Genomic DNA, 24583 nt, shown 5'->3' with positions numbered 1-24583 from the left:
CTTGAAACCCATTTAACCGGTGTAAAGAGGTAAAAAACTGTTTTATTAGTAATTAATTGAGGGATGCAGTTTATTGGATTAAAGTTTGACAAGAAAAACCGAAACTACGATGATAGTTTATTTAGAGGTTTTTTTAGCAGAGATAGTTTATTTAGAGGTAAAAGAGACTTTTTAACAAACACTGAAAGTGGGCCCTGGAGTCCAGCCCGGCCCAGGCCAGGCTTTGCTTTCCAGCTCAGCAGCGTGCAGCGTAGATCCCTTCAAACCCGCGCCCGAGGAACTAGCCGTTGCCACCCCACACTTCCCCCACTACCTCCCAACTCCTGGTCTGCTCCTCCTCTCCTCCTCCTACCCCCCTCCCGATTCCTGTCCTTCCTCTGCTCCTCTCCAATCCCCAACCAGCTGCCCTGAATTCGCCGATCCCCAGTCGCGAAGCCCACTCTCAACAATCCTCTACCGGAACCCACATCGCCTCGCCGCAGCTGAGCAGACCGCCGGCGAAGATGACGTTCACGGAGGGCCTCGACGAGTCGGCGATCAGCTGGATCAAGCAGGGCACGGACTCCCTAGCCCCCGCCCGCGCCCCCGCACCGGTGCCGCCGCGGTCGCCGCTGGGGCAGGTGGCGCCGCCGCCGAGGAGCCCCGCGGTGCATGCCAGGCCGTGCGGGGCCGGCGCAGGCGTCGGTTTCTTCTCCTCCAAGGGCCTCCCGCCCGTGCGGGTGAACGGGACTCGCCACTCGGGCCTGCTCGGCCGCCACTCCGTGCTCCTCTCGGCCGCGGACTCCGACGAGTGGGAGGACGAGAGCGTCGCGTCGTGGGGGATGCCCGAGGACTGCTACGGCGGCGGCAACTTCTCCGAGACCGCCGACGAGGCGTGCTCCAGCGACTCCAGCCTCATGCGGAGGGCCATGGACCGCTGCGGCGGAGGGTGGGACGAGGAGGTCACGTCGCAGCTGAGCAGGAAGGGCGGCGGCGGCGGGATCGTGCGGGGGCAGTCCAAGGAGTTCCTGCGGGTGGAGGTGCGAGCGGCGGGCGCGTTCGCTGCTGGGAAGTGCTCCGGTTCCGGGGCACAAGATCCAGTGGACTCCATCTCGCAGGTACGGCTTCTCTTCTGTAGCCAGACACCAGTGAATATTCTCCTGTTTCCGCTACGAACATTGCGATTATTCAGTTCTGTTAATCCACTTCTGTTTAGATAAAATGGCTCCCCCGCTTTATTTCTAGGAATTATAAAACAAACAGTTCTCACGCTCTTAGCATATAAGCATATTCGAGGGCGCCCGCCAAAACCAAAATTACCCAAAATTAACCTCACAGGTACTTACTACTAGGGATAGTGTCCTGAACTCAGTCTCACCACAAGCGCAGCATATCAATCAAACTCAATCTCCAATGGGTATGCTTCACACCTACCCAAGGTTGCCGAATCTGGAAGTTCCTCTTGCCACCATGTCAGTCTTGGCTGTTGCTTCCAAGAATATTACCTCTCTTCAGCCTCCCAATTGCTTTGGGCAACACCACCTTAACATCTGTCAGACACCTGTCCCTGAAAACACATATCATTCCTTAGTTTCCAGTAGTCTATAGAACATCAGAAAGTCAGGAGTCAGAGTTGCATAACCGTGCGAGTTCCCCTTTTATGCACAGGGACGCTACTTTGAGGGTCAGGTATTGGGGACTCATAGTGCCCCTCCAATTGCAGGGGGCGAGGAGGAGGTCATGTTTGATGCAGTTGGTAAGAACATCAGAGACTTTGTAATAGTAATTCATTTGATTTAACTTGACCTGGAAGTGGTGATTTCATTGGCATTCATATGGTATTGCAAACAGAAACGACTGAAATGGATGGAGGGCTTGAGAGGAATGGAGTATCATCAGTAGCAGATATACTGGCCCAAGATGCTCATGAGTTTCCTACGAGGTAAGTTGAAATTGTAGATTGCTGACAGTTATAGTTTTTATTAAAGCTTGGGGCAAATCTGGCTAACTTTTGTTCTTTGCCTGTTGAAATTATGCAAATTCAGCTCAATTGTTCATGAAGATGGCTTTCAGAATAACTTATTAGCTCAGATACCGAGCTTCACCATTAAGTGAGTTTTGATTTATCTTTGACCTTATACATTTGAGTATGTTATTGTCTGCTTCCAATTCTTACTGCTTGCTTGCTCTTGTCAGTGTCCAAAATGCATGGCAATCTTTTGTTGCATATGATGCATGCTTCAGGCTATGTCTGAATGCATGGGCAAGAAACTGCATGGAAGCTCCAAACTTCCTTCGGGATGAGTGCATGGTGCTGCGAAGTGCCTTTGGGTATGCAACAGCTTATGCATGAGTACATGTTCTGAGTGATCTAGTATTACTTCACTACATTTTTGCCTTTGAGCACACAGCTTATGTGCTCCTTTTTATGAACAGAATACAGAATTTCTTGCTTCATCCAAAACACAATAGTCAAGTTGACGGTAAACAAGTGTATGATAAGGATGTAAGTTGTACTATAAAGGGAAGGAAACTTGTTAAGCAGATTGAGATTGAAGGTATGTATAAGCAATAATTTTCAGTCATCAGCAAGAAACATTACTCACCTTGAAACATTACATTGGAAAATTCTTCAGAAAAAGGCTAGCATATTACAATAAGGACTGTCAAAACTGTAAACTTGTAGCCGACTCACGCATTGTTTGAAAAACAAAGCAAGCTTACACTAACATATTTTTATTAACAGTAAAAAAGATACGGGTTGTACCTCAAAGGCCAAAGCTTCGGGCAACATCGTCCTTTAGAAATCTCTACATGCAAGCTGGCAGTGAGTATGTCAGACATATTACTAAGATTCTGAAGAGCCAGGTTACGATGTTGACATCCACATCATCTACATCTTTGCCGGAAGGTTAATATGAAAGATTAAGTTTTCCTATAGCAAACCCCAGTCACAGTTTATTTACATCGACAGTAACACAGTGCCATACTTTCAGAAATGTTCACGTGCACTTTAGAATTGCAAAGTTCTTGCAAAGGTCATCAGAGAGATTCAATTTCACCACAATATTTGAAGCCAGGGACTGGTGAATCTCAACTCTTGTAAGTTCTATCCTTAGCTGTTGTTCTGTGATATACTTGCATATTCATTCTATCGCTGGAACTATGAAAACTTATACAGATAGTGTTCTTGAACCATCTGTTATCACTTATGTTTCAGTTATCTAGAGAGCCAGGGGGATGTTATTCTTGTTGAAGTACAAGACAACAATAGGGTTGTCATAGGCCGTGCGAAAATTCAAGTTTCATCATTGACTGATACTCAAGTATGTCTACACAAATTCATGATTTAGTGCAAATGTTTCATGATAATTCTGTAGTCACTGAAGAAGTTTGTATTTGCACAAATTTGAAAAGCAGCTGGATGAAATCATCAGGTGGTGGCCTCTATATCTTGATGATCAAGATTGTGTGGGAAAAATTCAGCTTTGTATGAACTTATCCATGTCTTCCAACGATTATGGGTCCGAAAAGGTTAGTTATTCTCATCTTTTCTTTCTCGGAATCCATTAGACACTGTCTTAACCTTGTGTCATCTATATTCTTATAAGAAAGCATTTTGTAACATTGTTACAACAGATGCTGCAAGGTGGTCCCGCAGTGGATACCATCATATATGACATGGTTCTGGAAGCGGCAATGAGGGCTCAAAATTTCAACAGCAAAATGCTTCATATCAGTGGTCCATGGATTTGGCTGTTAGACGAGTTTTCTGATTACTATGGAATATCTGATGCATATAGAAAATTGAGGTGAACAATTGTTTTGCTTGTGTATGATGATTGGTGAATATAATTGTACATGATAGCATCGCATCGTCTATTACTTTTTACAGGTACTTGTCTTACATAATGAACGTGGCAATACCAACCAATGATTGTTTGGAACTTATATACGAACTTCTTGTTCCAGTCACAAAAGCACGGGAAGATAGAACTTTAACAAGACAAGAGGTATTTTCCAAGCTCCGTGTATATACTGTCTGTTAGCTTGAATGTATAGGCCAAGAACTCGGAGATAACATTGCAAATATTAAAAATACTCAGCAAAATATTTACCAAATTATGTCCATGTTCATTTTATTGGTAAAAAATAAACTGGGCAAAATGAGAACCTTCTACAATTCCAGGTTTCAGTAGTACACATCAGTTATGGTGTTTTGTTCTTTGTTACAGAGAAGTATTTTGATAGACTGTGAAGATCGGATTAAGAGCCTCCTTGCAGCTCTGTTTGAAAATTACAAGTCACTGGATGAACATTCTCCAACTGGCTTGTCAGATTTATTTGGCCCCATAACAGATTCTGCTGCACCAGCTTTGGCACCTGCTGTTCAGATATTCAGTGTACTGCACGACATTCTCTCCAAAGAAGCACAAGACATACTTAGGAACTATTTGCAGGTCAGACATCACAGACACTTGTTTTGATCATTTTCCGTTTCAATGCCATCTTCAGCAATGATCAGTAACATGTGATAGATCATGATGAAACTACATTATGTGAGTGTTTAAGCATAATGCATGGTGCAGAGTTCGAACAATGAATCTAAAACAACTTCATCTATGATCAGTAACATGTGATAGATCAATATCAGTAACATGTGATAGATCATTATGAAACTACATTATGTGAACATTTAAAACATAATGCTGTAATTTCCCATAAAGTTAGATTAGATGAAGTTACCATGATGAGGCGGGTGCATTGTAGCACATAGCATTTATGGTTTTACACGTATGGTCATTTGAAATTATCCTATCGATCCTTGTCAGAATAGATATATTTAGTCCAATTAGAAGACTACACTGATGTATTATTTACTTGTTATGGTTATGGTGCAAAATTACAGTCAACAGAAAATTTGTTTTCTGTTGATTCCTTTTCAAAGGCAATAACATAAAGAAATTCTTTTACAGACTGCTGCTGCAAAAAGGTGCAGGAGGCATATGATCGAGACAGATGAATTCTTATCAAGCAATAACGACAGCCTTCTTACAGACCCTATGACTATATCTGCTGCATATCTTAAAATGAAGACACTGTGCATTAACATAAGTCACGAAATTCAAGCAGACATTAAGATTCACAATCAGAATATACTTCCAAGGTAGCATATATGATTCCAAGTAATAGGATTTTCTTCTGTTTATCCACACGTTGAACTTCTCTCACAAATTTCTGTTTTCTTTTAGTTCCATAGATCTGCCAAACATAGCAGCATCCCTATATAGTACCGAACTCTGCAAGCGGCTGAAAGGTTTTCTTTCTTCAAGTCCCCCATCAAGACCAGTACAACATGTTGCTGAACTGATAATCGCAACTTATGAGCTTGAGAGAGATCTTGAATCTTGGCAAGTGAGGTAAGCTATCCCTTTCTGGCAGTGGCGGAGCTCGTTAGTTTTCACGCCTAGGGCCGCTAGAAAAGCATGTGCACTATGGCTGCCAGGTCAAAATACCATCCACACGGGATCTAATAAACTCATAAACTCATAAGTTCATAAGTTTAGATGATATATCTCTATTCCATGTTTAAATCCAGAACATAATTGATGGAAACATAAAAATAATTAGAAAAACTTAACTAATGATGGGTTGGCGTAGGAGCAAGAAAGAAAAAAGGATTTTAATGTCTTCATTGTGCAGCTCTACAAGAATCGACTAATCAATTAGTCATTCATGGAAGTTGAATCATCCAGGCAAGTTTTAGATCGGGAGAAGGGGACCGAAGAATGGGTTATGAGAACCGGAATTTACCATGGCTCAGAAATCAGACTGTCAGATGAGTAGCCTGCACTCGCGCTCGTGCGGCTGGCGGGCCTGGCGCACTGGCCACCATAAACAGCTCTGGCGACTAGTCCGGCTTTGGCCTACACCCTGCGGCTTGCAGCCAGGCACCTAGGCGGGCGACAGCCCAGCCCCAACGCGCCTCCAACGAATAGGTGCTAATCTAGTGACAGCCGACAGGGGTCGAGTTGTTGGCCGACGGATGGCTGCTGCCTGCTTGGTTGACGAGAGGCGGGCAGAGGCGCGGAGCGGTGGAGTGAGAGATTGCAGCGCGGCATCAGACGCGGAGACGCGATCGCAGTAGCGCAGACGGACTTGTGGAGTAACTCGGGATCCCTCTCTCGTCTCTGTGCCTGGGCCGGTAGAATTTGGCCCTGATGGATAAGTCTCATGTGTGGCTGTTTTTCTGTTTTTAGGACAGCATTTTAGAGAACTGCATCTTAGACTAGAGGACAGCATCTTAGCTAGGACAGCATATTAGCATCTTAGACTAGCATCTTGGCATATGCTTGGCTGGCTAGCAGCCTATAAATATGTAACCCCAACCCCTCAGGTTGGTATGGCATTTGTGTGAGTTTGTGTGAGAAATAGACAAGAAAATTACCCCAACTCCTAGTGTCATCCTCTCTCGATGAGAGTAACAATTCTCCTACTACCAAGAGTGAGAATTCAGCGACTAACAACTGGTATTAGAGCCGTATTATCCTGTAGCCTGAGCATCTCTTGCTCATCTTCTCTCCCAGCCCCACAACAGCCCCAGTTGTTGACAGCAGCAGCTCCTCCGGCCGCTCCTGTTCACTCCTCTTCCAGCTCGTCTGAAGCAGCCCTCTCCCCACGCAGCAGCCCCCCGATGGCGTGTCATGTCCGCAGGGCAGTCTCAGCACTCGGTCGCCTCGAGCACGCGGCGTCGGCAGAAGGCCGAACTTGCCGCGGTAGAGGAATGCGAGCGAGCGGCGGCAGAGACCGCTACGGCGGCGGCAAGGGCTTCGAGGTTGGCAGCGGCGGAGCTGGCAGCAGCCAGAGCGGAGGCGGAAGCGGCGGCGGCGGCGGATGCAGCGCGTGCGGCGGCAGCGGAGGTCGAGTTTCTGCGCGGCAGCGTCAGCAGCTCCGTTTGTGCTGACGATAGTGCCGACGCGGACCTCGAGCTGCTAGAGAGGGAGGCAGCGCGAGCGCGGGCGGCGCAGTGGGCAGCCGCGCACGCCCACGAGCGTGGCGGCAGCCCAGACAGGCATGGATGCGCTGGCGGCGCTCCTGGTGGAGGCGCGCACGGCGGTGGCGCTCCTGGGGCAGCCACGCACGTCCACGAGCGTGGCGGCAGCCCAGACAGGCACGGACGCGCTGGCGGCGCTCCTGGTGGAGGCGTGCACGGCGGTGGCGCTCCTGGGGCAGCCGCGCACGTCCACGTGGCGGCAGCCCAGACAGGCGCGGACGCGCTGGCGGCGCTCCTGGTGGAGGCGCGCACGGCGGTGGCGCTCCTGGGGCAGCCGCGCATGTCCACGAGCGTGGCGGCAGCCCAGACAGGCGCGACGCGCTGGCGGCGCTCCTGGAGGAGGCGCGCACGGCAACGGTGGCGGACAGGTCGATGGAGATCATGGCCTTCACAGGCAGCGTGGCTCTCTCTCCCCGGATCGGTACCGTGGTTACCACGGGTTCTAGGCTGTTGTCAGGGACGTCGGCCCCGGCGGTGGGTAGCCTACCCTCACCAAGACCAACTACGTCGAGTGGGCTGCGGTGATGAGGGTAAAGCTCCAGGTGCGGCACATGTGGGAGGCAGTCCAGTACGGCGACGTCGACTATGACCTAGATCGACGGGCGCTGGATGCTCTCATCGCTGCAGTCCCGCCCGAGATGTAGTTCTCGCTTACCAGCAAGCGGACTGCCAAGGAGGCTTGGGACGCCATCCCTACGGCACGCATCGGCAGCGACCGCGCCCGCAAGTCCACACTGCAGGCACTTCGCAAGGAGTGGGAGAACCTGGCCTTCAAGCCAGGTGAGGACGTTGATGACTTTGCTCTCCGTCTCAACACTCTGTTGCAGAAGATGATACAGTTCGACGACGACACCTACGGCGAGGAGAGACCTGTCGAAAAGCTCTTCCGCTGCATCCCCGAGAAGTACAAGCAGATGGCTCGCTCGATCGAGTCTCTGCAGGATCTCTCTACGATGTCGATCGAGGAGGCGATAGGTCGCCTCAAGGTCGTCGACAGCGATGAGACACAGTCCCTCTCGGGGCCCATCACCACTGGCGGAAAGCTCCTTCTCACTCGGGAGCAATGGCTTGCCAGCCAAGGTGACCGGAGGAAGAGGGAGCCCTCTTCCACGACAGGCGGCCGCAAGCGTGGCAAGCCGCGCAAGCCGCGCAGAGACGCCCAGGCCGGGGCGCGAGGACGTGTCGAGGGTGATGCCCGCGGAGGCGCCCAGGGCGGCGCCGCCGACAGGCACAAGCCATCACGAGACGACACCTGCCGCAACTGCGGTCAGCTTGGCCATTAGGCCAAGGACTGTCGACAGCCACGACGCGGCCAGGCCCACGTCGCACAGGCGGAGGAGGAGCCGGCTCTGTTCATGGCACATGCCAGCATCGAGCTACCTCCAGCGGCACCGACCGCAGCGGCTCTCCTCCACCTTGACGAGCGCACCGCAAAGCACACGCCCTCCTCAGCGACAGCTCCGACAACGACAAGACTGACGGGTGGTGCCTCGACACCGGCGCCACCCATCACATGACCGGTCGACGGAAGTTCTTCATCGAGCTTGACTCTAGCGTCCGAGGCTCCGTCAAGTTTGGGGATGCCTCCGGCGTGGAGATCAAGGGCGTCGGCTCCATCATCTTCACCGCCGTGTCTGGTGAGCACAGGCTGCTCACCGGAGTCTACTACATCCCCGCGTTGAGGAACTCCATCATCAGCTTGGGACAGCTAGATGAGAACGGTTCACGCGTGGTGGTTGAGGATGGAGTCACGAGGATTTGGGATCGCCGTTGTCGTCTTCTTGCCAAGGTATCCAGAAGCGCAAATCGACTCTACGTCCTTAACGTGCAGGTGGCACAACCCCTCTGTCTCGCTGCTCAGTCGGGACGACGAGGCATGGCAGTGGCACGAGCGTTTCGGGCACCTTCACTTCGAGGCCCTGAAGCGGCTCAATGCCATGGAGATGGTGCGAGGCCTGCCGTGCCTCGACCATGTGGAGCACCTCTACGACGTCTGCGTGTTGACGAAGCAGAGGCGACTCCCCTTTCCCCAGCGGGCGAGCTTTCGAGCCAAGGAGAGGCTCGAGCTCGTGCACGGGGACTTGTGTGGCCCGGTGACACCGGCCACACCGGGAGGACGACGCTACTTCATGCTGCTCGTCGACGACTTCTCTCGCTACATGTGGGTGATGGTCCTCGGCAGCAAGGGAGAGGCTGCGGACGCCATCAGGCGCGCGCAGGCTGCTGCGGAGGTGGAGTGCGGCCGCAAGCTGCGCGTGCTGCGCACCGACAACGGCGGCGAATTCACGGCGACTGAATTCGCGTCGTACTGCGCTGATGAGGGCATTCAGCGCCACTACTCCGCGCCGTACAGCCCGCAGCAAAACGGCGTCGTCAAGCGGCGCAACCAGATGGTTGTGGGGATGGCTCGGGCCCTTCTCAAGCAGAGGGGGATGCCGGCTGTCTTCCGGGGAGAGGCGTTGGTGTCGGCCGTCTACATCCTCAACCGCTCGCCTACCAAGGCGCTCGACGGCAGGACGTCGTACGAGGCTTGGCATGGGCGCAAGCCAGCGGTCTCTCACTTGCGGGTCTTCGGCTGCCTCGCGTTCGCCAAGGAGTTTGGCCACATCAGCAAGCTCAACGACAGGAGCACTCCGGGAGTGTTCATCGGCTACGCGGAGGGCTCGAAGGCCTACCGCATCCTCGACCCGAAGACACAGCGTGTGCGCACGGCGCGCGACGTTGTGTTCGACGAAGGGCGAGGATGGGCATGGGACAAGGCGGTGGACGATGGCTCGGCTCCAACGTACGACGACTTCACTGTTGAGTACGTCCACTTCGAGGGAGCTGGGGGAGTAGGCAGCTCTTCTTCGGCGAGTGCGTCTACCCCAGTCCCCGAGCCTCCACCGACCCCGGCGCCTGCTACTCCGACAGCACCACGCTCTCCAACCAGGACCTCGGCTACGATGAGTTCTTCGCCGGCTCCACCACAGCCGGCAACGCCACGCACTCCAGCATCGACAGGCACCTCTCCGGGCACGTCTACTCCAGCTCGTGTCGAGCACAGCCCGGTTGAGCTCGCTACTCCGTTCTCTCACGATGAGGAGCGCATCGACGAGTACCACGATGGCGAGCCATTGCGGTACCGTATGATGGAGAACCTTCTCGGCGACCAGCCGGTGCCGGGACCGGTGCCTCACGACCTGGAGGCGCAGTTGCACCTTGCGTGTGACGATGGCGAGCCTCGGTCGTATGCAGAGGCCGAGAGACACGCGGCATGGCGCGCCGCGATGCAGTTAGAGATGGATGCGGTTGAGAAGAACCGCACATGGGAGCTTGCTGACCTTCCTCGTGGTCACCGCGTGATCACCCTTAAGTGGGTGCACAAGCTGAAGAGGGATGAAGCCGGCGCCATCATCAAGCACAAGGCTTGCTTGGTGGCACGAGGTTTCGTGCAGCAGGAGGGGGTCGACTTCGACGACGCCTTTGCTCCCGTGGCACGGATGGAGTCCGTGCGACTCCTCCTTGCGCTAGCTGCCCTGGAGGGCTGGCGTGTTCATCACATGGACGTCAAGTCGGCGTTCCTTAACGGCGACTTGAAGGAGAAGGTCTACGTGCACCAGCTGCCGGGATTTGCGATCCCCGGCAAGGAGGGCAAGATACTCCGCCTGTGCAAGGCCATCTATGGCTTGCGGCAGGCACCGAGGGCATGGAATGCCAAGTTGGATTCCACGCTAAAGGGGATGGGCTTCGAGCAAAGCCCGCACGAGGCGGCCATCTACCGACGGGGCAATGGAGGAAATGCCCTGTTGGTGGGTGTCTACGTCGACGACTTGGTGATCACCGGCACCAAGGATGCGGAGGTGGTGGCATTCAAGGAAGAGATGAAGGCCACCTTCCAGATGAGTGACCTAGGACCTCTCTCCTTCTACCTGGGAATCGAGGTGCACCAGGATGACTCTGGGAACACGCTTCGACAGACCGCCTACGCCAAGCGCGTCGTTGAGCTAGCTGGGCTCACCGATGGAGGAGAGGCTGAAGCTGAGCCGCGACAGCACGACGGAGGAGGTGGACGCTACGCAGTACCGGCGTCTTGTGGGGAGCCTTCGCTACCTCGCCCACACACGGCCGGACTTGGCATTCTCCGTCGGCTACGTTAGTCGGTTCATGCAGCGACCGACGACGGAGCACCAGCAGGCTGTGAAGAGGATCATCCGCTACGTTGCGGGGACTCTCGACCATGGCCTCTACTACCCGAGGTGCTCTGGGGCGGCACACTTCGTCGGGTACAGCGACAGCGACCACGCCGGCGACATCGACACCAGCAAGAGCACGAGCGGGATCCTCTTCTTCCTCGGCAAGTGCCTCGTTAACTAGCAGTCGGTCAAGTAGCAGGTGGTGGCCCTGTCCAGCTACGAGGCCGAGTACATAGCGGCCTCCACCGCTTCGACTCAGGCGCTCTGGCTCGCTCGACTGCTTGGTGATCTCCTCGGCAGAGACACTAGAGCGGTTGAGCTCAGGGTGGACAGCAAGTCCGCTCTGGCCCTGGCAAAGAACCCCGTGTTCCACGAACGCAGCAAGCACATCCGGGTGAGGTACCACTTCATCCGAGGCTGTTTGGAGGAATGGAGCATCAAGGCGAGCTACATCAACACCAAGGACCAGCTTGCGGACCTGCTCACCAAGCTCCTTGCGAGGATCAAGTTCCTTGAGCTCTGCTCCAGGACCGGGATGGTTCAACTCTCCCACAAGACGACGCACAAGACTTAGGGGGAGAATGATGGATAAGTCTCATGTGTGGCTGGTCTTTGTGGGGCTGTGCTGCTCACATGGTCTTTGTAGCTGTTTTTCTGTTTTTAGAACAGTATCTTAGACTAGAGGACAGTATTTTAGATGACAGCGTCTTAGACTAGAGGACAACATCTTAGCTAGGACAGCATATTAGCATCTTAGACTAGCATCTTGGCATATGCTTGGCTGGCTAGCAGCCTATAAATATGTAACCCCAACCCCTTAGGTTGGTATGGCATTTGTGTGAGTTTGTATGAGAAATAGACAAGAAAATTGCCCCAACTCCTAGTGTCATCCTCTCTCGATGAGAGTAAGAATTCTCCTACTACCAAGAGTGAGAATTCAGCGACTAACAGGCCCCACACCTAGGGCCACTTTGAATTGGGCTAAACATTTACATATGCTTTACGAAATATTTTGGCCCACGCCTAGGGCCGTGGCCCTAGTGGCCCAAGGCCCATATCCGCCCCTGCTTTCTGGAACATGAGTTATGCAATACCAGCCATGTTTAGCTGATACATTTTTGTTCTGTTCACACAATTGTTGTAGACCTGTTCATGGCGGTGTAATTTCGAGACAGCTGTTTCATGACTACATCATGGTGTGGATTGAAGACACTCGATTGCAGTTACTTGATAACTGCAAAGCTGAGAAGGTATAAACACATACTACCTCCCTTCCAAAATTTAGGTTGTTTTAGTTTGTCAAATCAAAAGGGCGTACCCAGTGCAGAGAGCTCCCGCTCTGTGCAGGGGTCTGGGGAAAGGATGTCAGTGGCAAGCCTTACCCTCGCCTGTGCAATGCGAGTAGACCGCGACTCGAACCCGGGACCTTCCGGTCACAGGCGGTAAGACTCTACCGCTTGCACCAGGCCCGCCCTTCTAGTTTGTCAAATCAAACTTGACTAAATTTGATCTAGTTTATAGAAATTCACCAACATATACAACATCAAATTAGTTTTGTTAAATCTACCATGAAATGGTAGGGGCTTCTTGCCCCTCCTGATTACTCAAAAAAAATCTAACATGAAATGTCTTGTAGACGTTAACATATTTTGCTGTAAACTTGGTCAAAAGCTAGAGAAGTTTGACTTGTGTAACGGAGGTAGTACAAGGCAAGAAATATAGATCATATGGCTGACCTTTAGCAGTTGAACTTAATTGATTTCACTCACCATTCTTTGCAGATATCATGCCCTGCAGTGTCAACAATCTCACCATTTGTTGAGCAAATGTATGAGCAAATAAAAGAGAGCATAAATGAGTATGGAGTGGTTATCAATAGATGGCCCCAATATCTGATGAGTTTAGAGAGTGTATGTACACACCTGCATTCTTTGAACCAGACCTCATATTTCTCCTACAGTGGAGTCAATTTATATTATTTTCTTATTCAGGCTGTTTCTGATGTTGAGAGAGAAATTATGAAGGCACTGGAGAAGCAATACATGGAGATTCTGATGCCTCTAAGAGATGGCATACCAGAAAAAATTGAGAAGCGGGTCCAGAGATTAACAAGAAGACGATCTATAGCTCCCTATGTTGTGCCAAATCAGGTAGATATGCGTGCAAGATACTATGGAGCTTGATGTGGTGGTTAGTTCGTTACTGACCAGTTTGCTGTTCTTAATCACAGTTAGGAGCATTCATGAACACAGTAAAAAGGATGCTAGATGTGTTACACTGCCGAGTCGAAGACATTCTTAAGTCATGGGGAGCGTACCTCACTATATCAAGTGGGAACACTGTTTTTGGAGAGCAAATGAACTCCATCACAGTCATGCTGAAGAAGAAGTACAAGAAATACCTGCAAGTGATAGTGGACAAGCTTGTCAGCAATGTAAGAATGATTTTGGCACGCTTTATAACAAGTTCCACTCTTGGTCCAGACTACACAGGTAACTAAGGCAATTTGCATATAGACAGCGCTCATAGTTTTTCTTTGATATTTTTTCAGGCACAAGCTAACCGGAATACGAGGCTCAAGCGAATTCTTGAAGAAACAAGAGAGGCTGATGGTGAAAGTGATGTACGGGATAGGATGCAGGCTGTCCGCCTCCAGCTCTCGGATTCCATTCACAATCTGCATGAGGTCTTCTCCAGCAGAATATTTGTTGCTATTTGCCGAGGTTTCTGGGATCGGTTAGGCCAGGTAATAAATGTGCCAACAACAAGAGTACTCTGAATATTTCCTTTGCTGTGAATCCTTATATGTCAAACTCATTTTTTGAGCAGATCGTGTTGAGATTTCTCGAGAGCAGAAAGGAGAACAGGATTTGGTACCGAGGATCTGATTATGCTCTAGGGGTATGACTCGACTTATATTAGGACTAGCAGCAATGCCAATAAATGAAAATTGGTTGAGTTGGAGGCTTGGAGCTATAGCATGAAAAATGGAATTGAGCAGCATGACCATCGCGATCTGCTAACCCTGACAATTTTACATGCAGATCCTTGACGATGTCTTTGCATCAGAGATGCAAAAGCTGCTGGGCAACGCCCTGCAGGACAAGGACCTGGATCCACCGCAGTCAGTGATCGACGCCCGCTCCATCCTCTGCTAGGGCGTGTGGCAAAAGTGTTTCTACAGATCGCTTCAGCAAAAGGCCGGCGTTTTTTTTTTTTTTTTTAGGCGAAAGGCCGGCGTTGGTTTAGTTTTTTTGGTTTTATATATATTCTTTGGTGTGCAGAATATGTACAGGTGGACACGACCGATTATTCCTGTTCATAGTGTTTTATTGAATTGTTCCAACAGCGGTTAAAAAAAGCTGTAACTGGTAAACAGTTGAACAGGTTTTGCTTTTCAAGAGGAACACAATATGTACTTGATTGTGCAGTTGTGTTACTAGGGGGACTGAAAGTCTTATCTTGAACTGTATAAGAATATAGTAACCATTCTTATCTTGAACTGTATAAGAATACAGTAAGCATGATCCTTGCTGATATTGCATTTTTGTTACAGAGTTCTATAGAAGCATAGTTTCTGACAGTCCCTGTTGACCTGCTTCATGTGTTCTGAACTTTTGGTACCACGGCACTGAGCACTGGACCTCTCGCAGGACGGCACGAGAAATTGACTTGATCATGAGGCGAGCTCGAATCCGCCTCCGCCCCCACCCGCAATCTCTGTTTCTTCTTCTGCTCCTTCGAGTCCTAAACTAATGCGGGTAGATGAGAAAGATGGATTCGAAAGGGGGCAGGAAAATATCCGCCTTTATAACAACGTATACCCAAAAACCCGGAGACGACGGCGACGACGGTCCGGACTTGAGTCGAATTGATTCGATGCAGGGCGGCGAGGGCAGAGGCGAAATTGATTGCCGGCGACCGGACTCCACCATGGAGGAGGAGATGGAGACGGCCGTTCCTCCGTCCGTCCGCAAGAGGAAGATGGAGGATGAGCCGATGGAGGATCAGCTGGAGGAGGAGGAGGATGTAATCCGGGCGTGCGTGATTGAGGGCAGCAAGCATGCTGACGGATCCATCTACAGGCAGGACACGCACTTCTTCCACAGACTCTAGTGGCTCGACGACACCCGCGAGAGTAAGCGCCTCTGTTTACTACTAAAATAATTTTTGTTAGTTGTTTCAACCAATTAATACTCCCTCCCTATATTCTATTTCTGAGATGTTTTAGTTTTTCTAGATTTTTCTATGCACTTCAGAAGAAAAAAAGCAACAATTTAGAATAGAGGGAGTAACAATCTGAAAGCACATCTAGCAATCCAATTTACCGCATCCATGCTATCTTATTGCATGATCAAATCGATTTTAGTCCTGGTTTAAATCTAGGGCGTGAAGTTTTGAGGTGTTACATCAAGGTGTTACATGGAGTGTTCGGATACTAATAAAAAAACAAATTACAGAATCCGTCAGATAAATTTATTAAGCCTAATTAATCCGTCATTAGAACATGTGTTACTGTAGCACCATATTGTCAAATCATAGACTAATTAGGTTTAAAAGATTCGTCTCGTAAATTAGTCATAAATTGTGTAATTAGTTATTTTTTAGTCTATATTTAATACTCCATATATGTGTCCAAACATTAAATGAGATATGGAGTAAACTTTAGAGGGAGAAACTAAACAATACCTTAATTTTTCTTTTCACTCTGCTACACATACACACTAATTTTCTTAGTTAGCTCAACCAACTAATCATTCTAGACAACATTTAGCAACCCAATTTATGCTATATTGCATGATGATCCAATGGATTATCTTTTGAGTGACTTGTCTAGTTGTTTGCTTTTAGTTGAGTAGTTTACCTTACACGGCTGTAAGGTTTTTGAGTCCAGTTTTTCCTTAAAAACTAAGCTAATCTCTTCTATAAAAAAAAAAAGCAAAGCTTTTCCCATCAAAAAAGAAAAGGACATTTTCTTAGTTAGCTCAGCCAATTATTCATTTCAAAGAACAGTTAGCAATCTCATTTACCGCCTGTATGCTACCTTATTGTATTTTTTTTCATCCTGCTACAAACATACTAATTGCCACTCCGTTGGATCCATGCACGAACCAATCTCAGCTCTCATGAAGCCCACAATCTTGGTGGATCCAGTCACCAACAAAATTGTAACGGAGGGCAGGTCACTCAACGGATGTGCCCTGATGCAGATCTTCTCGCTGAAGCTAACAAACCACTCCGCTGTTGCCCCCGCTGCCGCCCCGATCATGCCGTACGGCTTCGTGGCTGCCCGGGACCTCCTGCAGCCTCTACGCAACTACGTGTTCAACCGCACCCGCGACGACCCTCTCGTGCTCCACCGCAATCCAGATCGAGTACGGCTTGCCGACACAGATGGCCGGCCCTAAGAGGGGCATCTTCCTACAAGCTCGTGCCATGATCGAGTACGACTTGCGGATCAAAGTCTCATTCGCTTATGATCCGTCTTTTTCAGCTTATTTTTTTAGTCGGAACAATATTTTTCAATGTTTCGGCTTATTTTTTCAGCGAAGCGAACAGAGCCCACGAGAGCGACGGAGGACGAGGACCTCCAGCTCATCGACGGCACTGCCACCTTCAGCGAGCTGACCGCTTTCCATGGAACCTACACGCAGCGGATCCGTGGCGACGGTGACCATGGCGCGGCGGTGGACATCACCCTGGCGCTGCTCCGCCACGCGGTGGAAGCCAGGATACAGGTCAGCGTGACGAGAGTGCCGGCGACTGGCCTGAGCTTCTCGCTGTCCTGCTATGGCAGTAGGATAATGCATGAGATCAACCTCTTCGACGGCGTCGTTGATCGGCCAGGGAACATCAAGAGATCAGGCGACGTCAGGAGCTTCGTGGTTGCCGTGGTGCACATGTCTCCTCTGATCCTGTGCTTCAAGGTTGCGAAAGCCGGTGGTGACGCGCAGAACGGCGCTGATCAGCTGGGACTCCATCCCAGTTGATTTGGGCGCTATAGAGGTGTACATTTCTTGGTCGAATTTGGATTAGCCTGCAGCGTCCCAAGTATCTTATCGCATCTTCTGCAAGCTTTGTGGTTGATTGTTGGTGCCTGTTTAGTTGCACTTCATTTTGTAAAAATTTTCAAGATTTTTCGTCACATCGAATCTTTGGACGCATGCATGAAGTATTAAATATAAATAAAAAAATAAAACTAATTACATAGTTTAGACGAAATTCACGAGACGAATCTTTTAAGCCTAATTAGATTATGATTGGACACTAATTACCAAATAACAACGAAAGTGTTACAGTACCGTTTTCAAAAAAAAAATCGCAACAAGGCCCAAGGCTATTAAGCTGAATGGGAAATACCAAGACATCTGTGAACTTATCCTGCCTTGTGCCTTCTGGTGAATGTAGACTGTAGAGTGCCCTGTTTCTAGCAAAGGCATATGTAATGCAATATTTTGGCGCCAAGTTGGTATTTATATTAGACAAGTATGAATGTAACCTTCTTTTTTCTGACCCGGGGTGTAAGCTTTAACTTATTTTTATGCATCGAAGTTTCTTAATTATGTCATGTGAGTATATATAGTATATACAGAATGTTGGATGTGTGATCTTTGGTTGATTTCTTCGTTGATCTCAAGTCAAGTACACTTTTATTCAAGTTTTTTTCTCTAAAATGAACATAATTTTATTTATCGTGATTTCCTGAATTGTTTAAGACCCAACGTCAAGCCGAGCTTAATGAACTGAGCCGAAGTCAAAAGTCAATCAAAATCAACTTATTTTTATTTTATTTAACTCAAAATCAACTTATTTCTATTATATTTAAAAGAAAATGAGTTCAAAAGGAGCATTTTTAAACGAGCCACTGAGCTCGCTCAACGAGCTTTTTGTCCGGTCCTCAGTGCAGCCAGTTAAGACACAGATTCCACGTTGGCATGTTGGTGTTTCTCTCAATTAGTCTGTACATGACAAGGGCCTGAAATAGTTACTTGTTGATGCAAAGTTATGAGAAAACCCTTTCGGTATTCGATACCAGTCTTGCAGTTTGGCCACGTTCGGACGTTTTAGTATTAGTCTATTAGATGCACTATACCTGAGTAACAACCAAAGTTCAAGTTGCAGGCGGGGCGGGTTGTTAACGTAACCCGCCCGCTCGCCCCCACAAAACTGGGCTTCGTGACTGTTGTGGACCGGCTGCAATTTTTTCGTGGCCTAAAGACTTCCAACCCTCCAAGCCCGTTGGACGAGCGAGAAGCCTCGCAACAACCCGCAACACCCTCCGCTTTCCCTTTCGGCTCGTCCTGAACCCTACCGGCCCTCCCGTTCAAGCCGTGCCGGCCACGCTCGCCGTACGCGCTGGCCGCACCGCCGCAGGCTGCGCTCCCCGTTCGCGCAGGTCGCGCGCCCGCGTCGTCGCCGTGCCTCCGCCCCGGCTGTGCCACTGGCAGGCTGCGCTCGGGCGTGCGGCCATGCTCGCCTGCTGGCCGAGCTGGCTGTGCTCGGCCGCGCCATCGTGCTCGTTCGCTGGCCGCACTTGTCCGTTGTCCACGCTCGCCCGCGCTCGTTGGAAAACGGCAGTAGCCCTAGCAGGCATGCTGGGTGACCAGCGGTACGACGGCGATGTGGTACAGCGGCAAGGCAACAACGGCACGACGAGCATGGGATACAGGCGGCAGGGAGGAGAACATACCGGCTGAGAAATCCGCGGCCGTCCGTGCCGCGCTGCTTTCGTTTTGGAACTCGAGATTTGGAAGAGCACGGGAACCTCTGAGGTCTGAGCGTTGGGGACGAACTGAAGAAATCGCTTTTGTGGAACGGGAAGAGTCACTGAAGAACTACAAGGGCGAGAGGGATGGTAACCAATATTTGATCAACCTTATTGACTCACCTGGGCACGTCGATTTTTCTTCGGAAGTTACAGCTGCTCTTCGCATCACCGATGGTGCTCTGGTGGTGGTTGACTGTATTGAAGGTGTCTGTGTGCAAACTGAAACTGTGCTCCGCCAAGCGCTTGGTGAGAGGATTAGGCCAGTCCTTACTGTGAACAAGATGGACAGGTGCTTCCTTGAGCTTCAGGTTGAGTCTGTGGAACACTTGTCCGTCTTGCGGGTCTTGTATATAAGTTTGTTGTGTCCGCGGAACACTTGTCCGCGAGATCCGCAGCTTGGTGGCAAGCTGCAAGCCCGCTAATAAACTTTGTGGCAAGCGAGGCGGGTTAGCGGCCGGCCGCGAACGAGCCCGCCTGCAAGTCGAACCAAAGTTAACAGCAGTGGCGGAACCAGGGGGCAGACCCTCCCCATGCACAGTAGATTTTGTTTAATACCTATATAAATATTTGAATTTATAGCATAAAAATATCAATTTTCACCTATTTTTATTAAAACATTATAATTTTGGTTATAAACAGTGTAAAAATATTTAAAAAGTTGTTGAAACATATAATTATGTATATTTTATCATACTCAAAATGTGATTATATTTGTCAAGCCCCTCCTAATCAAAATCGCTGGTTCCACCACTGGTTAAGAGTTTCGAAAATATCTTTGCACGCATTTAGATCCTTGGTTTGATTTTTCTGAATTATCCGCTCGATTGAATCAACGTGCGCTCTCAAACATTCGTGGATTCAAATAGTTTTGGGCTAGGTAGCAAGTCCCCATTTGGGCTGGCTCGGCCCATTCCAACTGAAAAGCCATTTGGAATCGGTTCCTTTGGAATCCAACAAGCGGCCCGTCCAACTATTCCGAGATCGCTCTGTCGAGGAAACCCTAGGGCCCGCCGCCGCCTCCCACCCCACACCTCTCCGACTCTCTCTCTCTCTACCTATATAACCTGACCTCCCGAAGCTGCACAGAGCTACCTCAGCCTAAACCCTAGCCTCCGCCGCCGCCGCCGATCGCACGAGCTCGCTTCTTTGCGCAGGATTTGCTGTTTTTTTTCCTTCGCGTGCTGTTCTCCTCATGTTCGCTCGTTGTGCGCTTCTGAGTTTTTTTCCCCATTAACTCTGCGAGGGATGAATTCGTTGCTTGGGAGGGATGAATTCGTTGCTTGGGCTCATGATGATTTGGATCCGAAAGGATCTTAGCGGATTTCGGTGAGGCGGATTCGTCCGCCGTTGATCGCTTTATGTTGTTACACACACTGAAGCCCTTTTGACAAGTCTCGGATATGTCTCGCAGATCGTTTCTTTTTTTGTTTCGTCTCTTTGTCAATTCTCATCGGATCCTTAACTATGGAAGATTCATTGGGTGCCATGGCAATGCGATGATGATTCATAAATGGTTTTGGCAGTGGTTAGCCATTTGGTCACCGTGAGCCGTCAAACCAAAAAACGACTTCTCTTTCCACTGAGCATTGTGAATTTGTAATCCTCAGAAATTCTCCTGTTTCTGTTTTTTTATTTCTAAAACCATTTTAGTGTTATGTTCCGTTTTTTGCCGAGGGGTTATCTTTTGCCTTCTGATTTGTTATCCAAACAATTGCAATGACGTGATAAGTGAATGACGGCACTTATATAGAGGACGAACAGAACATGGCTATTATCTTTGAGAAACACTGCCACAGCAATTTTAAAGTATTATATCTATCAAAATTTGAGACAACATACTACAGCGTGAAGATATAATCAGCCATTGGTAAACACAATCGCGAAAATAAAACCCTATACTCTGAATTCTGACAATTATGAGAACCTGCCACTGACAGTGCACATCATTTTCTGATGCCAGCAAAAGCAGAACAGATTCACAGAGGACAATAGAATTTATCAACGAATTCAGAGGGCAGTTAGAATTTATCGCAAGTGCATAGTGGTACCACTTTCATTTTAGAAGAAAAAAAATTCGTGTGATGCATCACCGTGTATAATAGAAAACACAATCCAGCTGTCAATTCAGATCTTTATTTGATGAACTTCCGCCCGTTCCACTTCTCTCGCTTGTTTCAGCTTATTCTCAACACAGCCAGAGCCAGCCAGAAGTAGTTTTGCGTACCAGCCGAACGGGCTACTTTACTAAGCACAGCATATTTTTGCTGCAACAAAAGCAAAACAAATCCATTGTACAAGGGGCAAACACAGCATATTCTTGCGGCAACGAAAGCAATCCAAATCCATTGTACAACACCCATTAACTGGCAATAGGCAGATAATTCTGATTTCAAATTTCATAGTAAAAGTTGCATCTTGACAGCAGATTTCTACACGTTGAGCGGCATCCACTCCATCTCCAACTCCAGCTCGCCGGACTCGGTGTGCTGCAGCTTCAGGGCCACCCCCTGCTTCACCTTGCCACCAGAAACCACCACGGCGCTGTCCCTGACGAGAGCGTTATCCTCCGACTTGAGCCACCGGCCGATCTGAATGTCGCCCAGCAGCTCTGGGTCGCCGATTGCTGCGGCAGCGTTGACCATCGTCTGCAGGTCGATCTCGGCCTCTCCCATGAGGTCGTCCTTGGACACCATGTCATGATCGAACACTTGCTGCGTGCATTGTTGCGTGAGTGAAAGAAAGAATCAAAGGGTTTGTTTAAGTTGGCATTGCCAAATTCAGTAAGCATTTGTAACCCTCAAAATTTAGATGGCGTCATCTGATACGTTTCAAAGCTCAAAGATACTGTGTGTGATGTATAGTAATCGTGTAGTTCATTACCAGCTTCAGAGGTCCATAGTGCCGGGGAACAGAGAGCTTTAGTTCCTCATTCCAGACAGGATTTAGGTTGCCATTGATTACTGAAGTTTGTGCTTTCTGCAATCATAAAATTGATAACAAAGAATTTGTTTACTCTGTTGTGATTATAACAAAAACGACCAAAATTACCTGCTGCCCTAGCGTCAGGACAACATAAGGGTCACTGCTTGACATATCCCTGATGGCTAGGTTGGTGCCTCCAATCACCTTTACATTCAATATTCCAACGAACTCGATCATGCCGACCTGCAAATGTGAAAAAAAGAATCACTACATCTGAATACTGGGCAACAGATTAATAATCGTATAGTAAATGTTCAGCTTGGGGACAGCCTTACTTGACTCTTGGAACCATCAGAATGAGAGGCGTTGCTTGCATGTTTTCCAGAGTCACTAGGATGATGAGAAACAATCCGCAAACTTGGCTTCAGAAATTCCTGCAGCTCATATTTTGACCTGAAACAATGGGAATGCATGCTTCAGTAGTTGACTACCTATGACAGTGAGAATATGGAGCTCATTAGTACACCACGTGCTTGAATCAAAATGCCTTCTGCAGATCAAGTTCGCAAAGCAAACAATAATAAAAATCTCCAAAGAGCTCGATGAAATTTCTTGTGTCCACTGAAAAAGAATATCCTTTCCAAATAATCACGAACCTGATGAATTTTTCTCGCTCTTCCTGGGTAGAATCTGGATGTGGCTTCTGGTAGCCCTCTGGCAGAAAGGCCTCATATATTGCATTTGCCTGAGAATTCCCACCAACTTCTATCATGGAGTCAACTTCACTGTCAGTCCACTTGTCCAGTGTCACCGACAGAACCTGTGCCAGATAAACATTAGGTTCATGGTGATGATTATATCTTAAGGACGATATTTCCATGGAGTAACACTGTAGACTATCTAACTGTTATATTTTGCATGTTGTATTGCTATATGCAAATAATGGCATCATTGCTAGCAGACAGTAATAAGCTCTAAAAACAAACAAAAAACAGGAAAGGGAAATCGAAAGAAAGAAACATGTAACTATGTAAGATTATTTCTGGTTTTGAGAATGCGACTATAGAAACCTTTGAAATATGTGTACCGAGACTTCTGTGGACGCCAGAACATTTTACACAAATGAATACCCCAATATTAGCTGATCTGCAAGGATAAAACTCAGTTATTTGTGTTTCTCCAGAGTCACAAATGTTTGAAGCAAAGGACTAGGCATATAACAGACCTGGTTATGTTCAAAAGAAAAGCATGGGGAACAGACAAAGGACTCTCCTGATTTTTATTGCAAGGTTATGCATGATTTTTTTTTAGGAAGTTATGCATGATTTATTATTGCTCTATTCTGCTAATATGTCTTCTACAAATGAATTTGCCAGTGGCCAGAACTGATATCCAAAGGGGAGAAAAGACAGAAAGTTCAAGCAAACTGAAATTGAGCACATGGTGACCTATTCATGCTCACGTGAATACTTACGCCCATTTGGGATCAGGCGCGCTGCAGTCAGCGCAAATGTGGTTTTCACTCCTTTGCAACAACTCCTTTAGCTTCGACATGTTAGCTGGAAGGCAAAGGTGAATGTGAGATCATAAAGCAACACCTGAGAGCGGAGTGAGATTGCTGCAACCTCAATTTGATAATATAAGTACTTCAGAGAGCAATCTAGTGGCTGTACCATACATGTAGCAAAAATGACAAAAAAAAAAAGGGAAAGCTTTCAGGGATTTTTTTTTTGGTATTTTTGGCTGATCGTGTGTGCATTATTGCCGAACATATATGTTGTTTGCTCAAGGACTTGATTTTGCTACAGGATTTTCCAGTGTGAGCACCAGGATTTTGCTACAGAAAGCCATTTGCGCATACCTGATCCACTCATCTTGGGTGAAATGAAAGCTCGGCCGCAAATGCGTCAAACTGTACTCAATCCTGGCAAATGGATGTCGAATACGAAAAAAAATGTGAATTACTGAAAGCGGAGAGTAATTACTTTTCAAATTCCTAGCCAATGTGGCCGCACAATGCGTCGACTTTACTGTGAATGGGGACCAAGCGCAGGTCGCAACCCAATTACTCGGAGAAGAATCGCGAATCGCAAGTCTACAAAGCACCAACTGCTCCATGCGATTCAGCATCGGAGAAATCAGAAGCCCACGCGAGCGCGATTGTTGGGGCCGAATGAACCAGAGATTACCCAAACGAAGAAAGAAGTGCAGGATTGCTTACCGGGAGAGAGCGACTGCCGGATCAGCGCTCCGATTCCTTGCCCCCTCCTGTCCGCGATGGGTTCGGGCTGCAGCCCTGAGAGCCCGACGAGATCTTCCTCCGCTCCCCTCTGATCGCTAGAACAGCTGGTCCACGTGGCCTGGTCGGCTGTTCACACGTGCGAGTCGTGCGACACTGTGGGTCGGGGCCAGATCCGCCCCCGGCTGCCACGGGAGGCTGACGGGCTGGCCGCAGCTGCAGGGCTTTTTATATTTTCGAGGCAACTTGCAATTTATTGTTTCAACTTATCAATTAGTCAACAACATTTTTTTTTATAACAAACCAGCATTAATCAAATTTATCGAAAAAAAACCAACCTCCTCAAGCCGTTTGCAACGCGCTTTACTGTCGTGCGATGCATGGTTCTTCTTTTTGCCACTCCTTTTCGTTTTGGCGCTAAAAATCCGGGAAGAAAGTGAGGGTGT

At 48.6% G+C, this 24583-nt stretch overlaps 2 protein-coding genes, 2 non-coding genes and 1 pseudogene across 12 annotated transcripts; 4 read left to right on the top strand and 1 right to left on the bottom strand.

Moving 5' to 3' along the window:
- The first annotated feature begins 345 nt into the window (after positions 1 to 345).
- Positions 346 to 15177, top strand: LOC136462962 (uncharacterized). Of its 2 annotated transcripts, XM_066462019.1 has the most exons (22): positions 346 to 1097; positions 1648 to 1735; positions 1831 to 1921; positions 2025 to 2090; positions 2176 to 2310; positions 2416 to 2537; positions 2726 to 2890; positions 2976 to 3081; positions 3200 to 3305; positions 3400 to 3513; positions 3619 to 3791; positions 3875 to 3992; positions 4215 to 4439; positions 4956 to 5146; positions 5232 to 5399; positions 12353 to 12458; positions 12990 to 13118; positions 13200 to 13358; positions 13439 to 13642; positions 13760 to 13954; positions 14038 to 14109; positions 14253 to 15177. In XM_066462019.1, the coding sequence occupies exons 1-22, from the start codon at positions 504 to 506 to the stop codon at positions 14364 to 14366; spliced, it is 3441 nt and encodes a 1146-aa protein (XP_066318116.1). In that variant the 5' UTR covers positions 346 to 503; the 3' UTR covers positions 14367 to 15177. The 2 variants fall into 2 exon arrangements, with proteins under 2 accessions (XP_066318116.1, XP_066318117.1); XM_066462020.1 differs by lacking the exon at positions 2176 to 2310.
- Positions 14974 to 17198, top strand: LOC136465294 (uncharacterized; annotated as a pseudogene).
- Positions 17199 to 20258: 3060 nt separating this feature from the next.
- Positions 20259 to 20358, top strand: LOC136468303 (small nucleolar RNA R11/Z151). The gene has a single exon (XR_010761816.1). It is a non-coding gene; the product is annotated as a small nucleolar RNA R11/Z151 (small nucleolar RNA).
- A 108-nt stretch (positions 20359 to 20466) lies between these two features.
- Positions 20467 to 20564, top strand: LOC136468305 (small nucleolar RNA Z152/R70/R12). Its single transcript, XR_010761817.1, has one exon. It is a non-coding gene; the product is annotated as a small nucleolar RNA Z152/R70/R12 (small nucleolar RNA).
- Positions 20565 to 21348: 784 nt separating this feature from the next.
- Positions 21349 to 24340, bottom strand: LOC136462961 (ADP-ribosylation factor GTPase-activating protein AGD12-like). Of its 8 annotated transcripts, none has more exons than XM_066462013.1 (10): positions 24120 to 24340; positions 23914 to 24007; positions 23760 to 23822; positions 23373 to 23457; positions 22969 to 23044; positions 22555 to 22718; positions 22234 to 22351; positions 22025 to 22141; positions 21857 to 21952; positions 21349 to 21687 (listed from the first exon to the last, which is right to left on the bottom strand). In XM_066462013.1, exons 3-10 carry the CDS (start codon positions 23770 to 23772, stop codon positions 21406 to 21408), a joined length of 951 nt encoding a protein of 316 aa, XP_066318110.1. In that variant the 5' UTR covers positions 23773 to 23822; positions 23914 to 24007; positions 24120 to 24340; the 3' UTR covers positions 21349 to 21405. The 8 variants fall into 8 exon arrangements, with proteins under 8 accessions (XP_066318110.1, XP_066318109.1, XP_066318112.1 ...); XM_066462012.1 differs by having other exon boundaries at positions 23930 to 24007; XM_066462015.1 differs by having other exon boundaries at positions 23914 to 23993.
- Positions 24341 to 24583: the final 243 nt, after the last annotated feature.

This window comes from Miscanthus floridulus, chromosome 7 (assembly GCF_019320115.1).
Source record: "Miscanthus floridulus cultivar M001 chromosome 7, ASM1932011v1, whole genome shotgun sequence".
Classification (NCBI taxonomy): Eukaryota; Viridiplantae; Streptophyta; class Magnoliopsida; order Poales; family Poaceae; genus Miscanthus; species Miscanthus floridulus.
The sequence above is the reverse complement of the archived record's forward strand: the minus strand, read 5'-3'. Positions and strand labels throughout refer to the sequence as shown.

Bases quoted from the DNA above. Each gene is read 5' to 3' on its own strand.
- LOC136462961 (XM_066462013.1), bottom strand. The intron at 22,719-22,968 runs GTTTCTATAGTC...TATCTGGCACAG, and splicing joins TCGGTACACATATTTCAAAG to GTTCTGTCGGTGACACTGGA. The intron at 21,688-21,856 runs GTAATGAACTAC...CAATGCACGCAG, and splicing joins ACTATGGACCTCTGAAGCTG to CAAGTGTTCGATCATGACAT.
- LOC136462962 (XM_066462019.1), top strand. From the start codon at position 504: ATGACGTTCACGGAGGGCCTCGACGAGTCGGCGATCAGCTGGATCAAG. The intron at 1,098-1,647 runs GTACGGCTTCTC...TTTTATGCACAG, and splicing joins CAGTGGACTCCATCTCGCAG to GGACGCTACTTTGAGGGTCA. The intron at 12,459-12,989 runs GTATAAACACAT...CATTCTTTGCAG, and splicing joins ATAACTGCAAAGCTGAGAAG to ATATCATGCCCTGCAGTGTC.